The 7,265-nt window shown below is 43.8% G+C and overlaps 1 protein-coding gene across 1 annotated transcript in view; it reads left to right on the top strand.

Moving 5' to 3' along the window:
• LOC104126401 (sodium/hydrogen exchanger 4) overlaps window positions 1-6,305 on the top strand; it is a 35,842-nt gene extending 29,537 nt beyond the window's left edge. Inside the window, exons 10-12 of the mRNA XM_009638976.2 lie at window positions 1,422-1,564; window positions 5,056-5,060; window positions 6,004-6,305. Coding sequence (XP_009637271.2) covers window positions 1,422-1,564; window positions 5,056-5,060; window positions 6,004-6,305 — 450 coding nt within the window. The remainder of the gene's footprint in view (window positions 1-1,421; window positions 1,565-5,055; window positions 5,061-6,003) is intronic.
• Window positions 6,306-7,265: the final 960 nt, after the last annotated feature.

Raw genomic sequence — 7,265 nt, 5'->3', positions numbered from 1 at the left:
GGCGTGGCCCAACGTCAGCTGAGAGTCAGGCTGGCAACTCCTCCGTCTGTGTGGGAGCAGTAAGTTTACCCTCGCCACAGAAGAAGAAAGTGTGTGTGTGTGGGGAAATCCACCTCCTCTGGAGCTTCACTTTACATGTTTGGGTTTGGTTTTTTTTTCCCCACAAAAAATGGGGGTGAGAATACCTCAGCAGGGATTTGTTCTGCAGAAATTTGTACTGATTCGGATGCGGCCCGGTGTATAATACCTACTTAATCCGGTCTTGGGCCCAGAACGTACAACTGAGTACTCCCCAACTGCAATGAGTGGTAGAGTTTATATGAGAGTAACCTTGAAATGATGCAGATAAATGGGGCTAACTCGTGTAACACGCATTTTCTAGAAAATGCTAGGCCCTGCTCATTTGAATGTGTCATTGCTAATACACTATTCATTCCTAATATTGTTTGATTTGCCGTGGCCAATTATCCTCATGATATTAATTTCTTATCTTACCAGCAACAATTTGCATATATGGCGGCCTTTTAAATTACTGAAATGAACTCTCTCTCTCCAAAATCAATTACACTAATGACTATTTGCGCCAGCCGCTTCCTATGTGGGATTGTGAACTGTGTGCTTTTGGAAATGAAAGATCGAAAGTGAAAAAATGCTGGTTCTAGTACTTTGCTTTCAACTCTGAAGGCCTGGTAATGCGCTGGCTCAACAGACCGACTTTACAAGGACCCTTGCAAGTGAGACTGAGATCAGATTCTGCTTTTTAAGAGGGCTTATAAACTTAAGTGAATTTTTCTCTTTAAGGCAGATAATTATTTCCCTTATTTCACAAGATGTATGCAATAAATTACAAAGCTTGTCCTAGGGTAATGTTAAGGTGTAGCGTGTCCAAGTATGGAAAGGAAACTCAGCCGTGCATCTCATTCTGGATACGTGCTCTTCTTAACATAGTCTTTTGCTTCGAGGCACATCTGCAACCTGCTCCTGGCTCAGTAATATTAGTACCAGGGTTCAGTGGTGGGTTAACCAGCTATCCCTCTCTTGGGACCTGCCTTAGATCCGTAGCTCCCAATTGTGTGATCAAAAGAGGGCCGACAAAGGGAGGGCAAGCCCAGAGATGTTAACAGTATGTGGGTATATTTTATGGTACACTTTGAGCAGGCATGAATCTATCAAAAATGGCATCAAAATGTAGCCTTTGAGGTCCGAGACTTACAGCTGTGTTCGCGCTTCCTCCCATCTTGCTCTGCAGGGGCAAGATTAGTGTGAGGCTGCATTTTTCCACACGATACCAAAAAGAGCTGTGGTGAGTTGGTGGCCAAGCTGGGACAGGTGTCCCCTTGGCACTGTGATCAACCAGACTGTGCAAGGTTATTCACATTGCAAGTGCAAAGAGAGTCAACTGGGTGCATTTTCTGTTTCAGGCACCGACGTACAGCCGACACAACTTGCCTGACAACACAAATGAGAAACAAGCCCAAGAAATCCTCATCCGTCGGCAGCACAGCCTGAGGCAGAGTTGCAGGAAGGGAAACAGCTTACCTTGGGGTGGACCGGTACCTGTTATGTAAACTACTATTAATGTAAAAAAAAGCCTCTGCTTCTCTGTAAATAAGGAAAGGGACACCCTTTTTTATATGCTTTTTGCAATAATTAAAATGGATAGTTTCCCCAATGTCCCCATGCAGCACCTAAGAAGAAAGAGCTTTACTTAGCCTGTGGACAGCAACTTTTTTATGTCCTACCTCTGTACATTGGTTAGAAATCAGCTACTACAGCTGTAAGTAGTAAAATAATGTAGCTTGCATTGTTTTGGCATGTGCAAAACATAGTATAATCACAGCTGTGTGAATTTGTGCATTCACGAAAGGCCTGTTGCAAAGCCCTTGACACCTTGCACTGACAATTTGGGCTCTCGATCAGTAGGAGTAAGATTTGTGTGACCAAATGTAGGCATTGGATAGCATAGACATTTATAGCTGAGATAATCACAGTTAAGGAAGAGAAATAAGTTCTTGCTGGGTATAATAACTTTATTTAAAGCTGTCACCTGTAATCGGAAAGGTGACTCTTAGAAGAACGTATTTCTTTCAACTGACTGTAGAAAAAAGCTAGGGCTATTATATCAGTCACAGACTTTTTCACTGGAGCCGACATTGAGTTCAACCCATCCAAGCCAAGCATTGATCTTACACCTCTCTAAATTTGGTTGTAAAGGTGCAGAGGCACAGCAGAAAAAGCATTTAACCATCCTTTTTTACCACCCCACCAAATAAGTGCAAATTGTGGAGGCAATCATGGGCACTGAACACATTTCTGTCTCCATACACAGGCTAGCACCATGGGCGTACCCTACCTCCCTTTGCCACAGGGGGCTGAATACTCCCATGGAAGTCCCTGGCCTCTTTAAATGAGCTACACCCTTCTCTCCTATCTTTTATATCTGTGTTGTTTATATGGTCATAACTCCTGCAATTTCTATCTCATTCCAGCACCGCCTAGTTTTCTCTTTTTCCCTCACACAAATATTCCTGTGATTCCTGCAGTTTGGCCAGGCCATGAGGGCATCCATGTAAGCCTAAGAAAGAAAATTATCTGTTCACTGCAGCCCCACAGACATGATTTCATGCTAAATTGTTAGGAATTGCTGAACCTGTAGCCCAGTCAAGGTGAGGCTGCCACAGGTCCATGCCCCCATGTCCAGATGGTAGCGAGGTTGAGCAGGTATTCCCAACAGACACACACACACCCCACCCACCCCCATAATTCAGTGTACAGGTGCACATGGCCGGACACACAGAGCAGCACAGACAGGGCACAGCGCTCACACAAATGCAAACAGCACCAACAGCCCCATCTTGGTCCCTTCTCTGGCTGAGCAGGACAATTGCCTGCTAGTGGAAATTTATATATACATACCTGCTATCTGAGTCCCCCAGTAGCTGACCTTAGACACACACTTTGCCCAGTAGCTGGCCCTGGACCCTCTGTCTCCCCAGTTGGTGACACTTGGGCACACGAGCCCCTGGGGACTGCTGGCACTCAGACCTCCACACACACAAATACGCAGTATAGGGAGCTGTTCACCCAGGAGAACAGTTAGACATGGAGTTTAATGAGAAGACAGGACAGACTGCACTGATCAGGCACAGGGCATTGCCAGACACATATACTGACTGGTCCCTGTTTACATGCAAACAGCCCTTTTTATCCCTTTTTTCTCTATTTTACTGCACTTGTTCCTTCCCAACTACCCTCATCCCTTCCTTTTTCTGCCTTTGGTTCCTGCCCTAAACATCCCATCACAAGCCCTGTATGGTACCAAAATCCTCTCCCCAGACATCCCAGTAATGAGTCCCATACCCTGGCCACACCTCACTATGAGATGCCCTGGGGAGAGCCTCTCCATTGGTTCATCGTCGTGGGCCTCACCCTGCCCGTGGAGCTGATCACCCCCATAATGTATGAGGGCAGGGGCTCAGGCTCATTGCTCTTACTGGAGGTTTTGGGGGCTCCCCCGCCTGCCTTTGTGCCTTGGGGCTCCTCTGTGGTTGTGGAGATGAGCCTCTAATCACATAACCTAACAAAAAATCCTGCCAGAATCTGTCCCCAAGCCAACTGGTCTCTTCTCCTGTTTTCCCAGCTTGCTCTCTATGAACATTTCTGTAGTAATACTGGTATTACTGCATAAAGTTATCAGCCAGTCTCAGGTTATCATATGTACACTGTAAAATGCAGACCCGTCCTCACTTATAGTCTAAGTAAAGGAGACAGAGGTTAGAGATGGAGCAACACTGAATGGCCTATAGAAACATAGCAGGACGGTGTCAGAGAAAACACGGAATTTAGGACTCTTGAATGTTCATCATGGTATCCATCTGTAATCTCCTTGGCTCCTTTCTGCATTTATTTATGTGAACCTGAAATGCATTTGGGTTCCTTAGAAAAATGCCTTTTCATTTCTGGCAAAATTAGCTATAGCGATTGAAACCATATTTTTAATCTTTGTCTTTGTATCAATACCTTGGACAACAAAGTTTGTTTCCTGCAGGTGCAAAATTATTTTCTTTCTTCCCTTTCTGTTTTAATCTGAAAGAGATGAAAGCAAAAGAGATCTGTGTAGGCAAACCGTCTCCTTGGGGAGTGATGTGATGGCAGCAGAACAGAAACCCATAGGATCTATTCTGAGGGGAAAAGCACAGTTACTCAAGGGGATTTTTTTTTTTTTTCATACAGCTGATTCTTTTCTTTTCTGTTTGTCAGGATGGTGTGATGAGGGATATGTGTCTTCCTAAAAGACTCAAACTGTTCTACGCAGCAGCCTCAGACCTAAAAGCATTTCAGACACTTTCAAGGGACCAAGGCCTGGTATAGCAGACAGGCACATTATTTCAGTGGGGAGAGGAGTAAATCCTGAGGCAGTGAATGCAGGTACATTTTTACTAATAGCTAGGCCTGAATCTGAGCCCTTCCTTGTGTTCTATACAAATAATTAGACTTCTTGGTCCAGCTTCTGGCCCCATCTCAGGTCCATTGCGTGGCTATTCACACCAATTTAAATGTCTGCAGCAGGAGAAAGCCACCCTAAACTCCTCTCATAAACTGTGTTGGGATGTGATGAATTGCACTTGGAAACTGAGAAATACTCAGTATGTAGGAAATTGAAATGACAACCTCATATATGCACATACGCATTTATAGAGATAAATGCCACCTCTTCTGTTTATGCCTAGAAGCCCTCCTGGAACAAGCATCCTCCAGCAAGCTTGGTTTAGCTCTCATATATAGCATGTGCAGAAAGTTTAGTAACTAAGAGATCAGAAATCACCAGAAATATATCCTTAAACCACCTATCAGCTCTTTCTGCCACTCATACAAATGCATGATTTCTTTAACAGTATGTCATTCATACTTTGTAGCAGTGATGCCCCCAAGGGCTAAGTAGAAGCCCTTCAAATCTGAGAATACCTATCCTATTTTATTGTTCATGGTATGGTATGCCCAAATGGCCTACCAGAAGCAGGTTCTGCTGTTAAAGAAATCTGTGCCCTTGTTCAGTGGAGGTAAGTGTCGGTGCATGTGCTCTTACTTTGTGCCAACTATGAAGTAAACATTAGCTTAAAATAATTCAATAGCTATTAAGCTGCAATATCCTGATAAATTTTGACTGTGTGACTATACCCAACAAATGTCTGCTTTAACTGCAGGAGGATATAGTCTAATTTTATTATTCATGGACCTTTGTGTTTATCTCCCAAAACCTTCTCACTTGTTACGAGCTGTTTCTTAAATTAACGTATCTGCTAGAGCATAGTCAGACTGCAAATAACTTTAAGAAAAGTAAAAAAAAATAGATTCTGTAAACTCAAAAGAATGAGAGAGCCAGTTGTTGGCCTACTGCAGGCAAATTTTTATTGTGTACTCGTGGCAAAGAAAGCTGGTAGGAGTGGGTCTGACACACCCAATGTTATCGAAGCGCCCTAGAGTCAAACTTCTAGTTTCAGGTGAAACTGTTTTCTTCCCAGTTGTTAATCACCAGTGACTAGTAAGCTTGATTTTTGATGGCACTAGAGTCTTCTCCTTGGTCAATTTCTGTCTTCTGATGTGGGTTTCACCATGCTTTTCAACCCGGTGCTAGGAATACTTGTGAGATTTGGAGAAAATTGAAAGCTGCATAAAGGAGCACTCTTGCCCTGTGAAGGCATTGAGCCGCTCTGAGAGGCACTAAAAGATAGCTGAATGTGCTTATTCACTGGGGTTTCAGGGTAGAGGCAAGATCAATAAAATCTTTTAAACATCAGTTTGGGGATGAAAATAAAAATTTAGGGTTATTTTTAGTTCTTGACTGCTCTATTATTCTATAGTAATTACTTAAAATGATTCAGTTCCAGGATTTAAAACTGTAATGCTATATTGTATTGAATACCCTTTAACTGTCCTTGCCAATACCATGGTGTTTCTCTTTTCTCATCTTCAAATATTAATTCTTTATCTATTTTCCTTCAGATCACCACAGAGGTGTCTCTGATGCTGCCTTCCCGGGAATCTGCAGGCCGCAGCCCCAACGACGTCCACTAGAAGCAAAGCACCGCCAGGAAGAGCTGATTCCGATGGCACGCTTGGATAGACGAGCGGGCCCATCCAATATGTCAGGTCGAAGAGGAAATTCAATCAGCCAGCATCGTTTCACCAGAGCAGACAGTCTTGCTCTAATGCCAAAGTCTCGATTCACTGTGGGAGAAGTAGAGGGGTATGAGTCAGAAGAAGAGACAGAAACGATGGCACCAGCTAGGCCATTAGCCATATGAGGAGCAGAGAAGAGCAATGTTTGCATCTCTAGGGCACTTTGTGCACTTCTCCAGAGAAAATAACAAAGCTCTTATATGAAACAAACCACAATTTTCCTTCTGGGACCAGTGCACTGTGCTCATATCACTTTCAAGTGCTGTATCAAGGTACTTAGTGGCTCGGAAAAGACTCAGATTCTTAAATGTTTGTATCAAGCTTTCTTTCCAACAAAACACTGCAGGACAGGGGGGAACACGATCTTTGTAGAGGTTTGGACATAGATTTAAATGATAATAGTTGGGTACATGCAATGCTATGGGTGGAAGCTGATACTGCCTTCCTCTGTTCTGTACCATGGCCTAAATCCAGAAGAAAGGAACACCGAAGGACATGCTTGACACATGCATGCCCAGACTGGTGAATTCAGCCAACTCTCTAGAGCTTTTGACCTCAGAGTATTTGAGATATTCCAGGAAAGAGTTAAAAAAAAAAAAAGGCATTTTTGGGGCACCTATATGTCACTGAAGATGCCTAAAGGGGGACTTAAGTCAAAAGGATTTTTTAATGGACACTTTCAGCACTTGGGAATCTCTTGGCATCTCAAGTTTTGGCTCTGCAAAAGTGCCTGAAGTCAGTTGCTGTGATTGTCTGTAACTCCTGCTACTTCAACCAGTTTCAGCATCAGTTTCACCTATCATCCCCCCTACACTTGTTCTGGATGAATAAAGGAGGCATCCTGGTACGTACAAATCCAGAGAGGACTCTTCAGGCAGGTGTGCTGTCAGGATGCCTTTTATTTGCAAATGTGGGACGGCAAGAATGTACATATTATTCTTGTGGTTCAGCAAGTGGGAGGCTTCCATTGTAGAGCATCTAACCTCCATTCCCCACTCCCATCTTGCCAGAGGGTGCCCAAATCAGTGGACCACTCTTCACACTGAAGCTGGACCAGCACTGCAGATAGGGAGCAAGAAACGGGG

This window comes from Egretta garzetta, unplaced genomic scaffold (genome assembly GCF_000687185.1).
Source record: "Egretta garzetta isolate BGI_Z169 unplaced genomic scaffold, ASM68718v1 scaffold5, whole genome shotgun sequence".
Classification (NCBI taxonomy): domain Eukaryota; kingdom Metazoa; phylum Chordata; class Aves; order Pelecaniformes; family Ardeidae; genus Egretta; species Egretta garzetta.
This window is presented reverse-complemented; position numbering and strand designations above follow the sequence as displayed.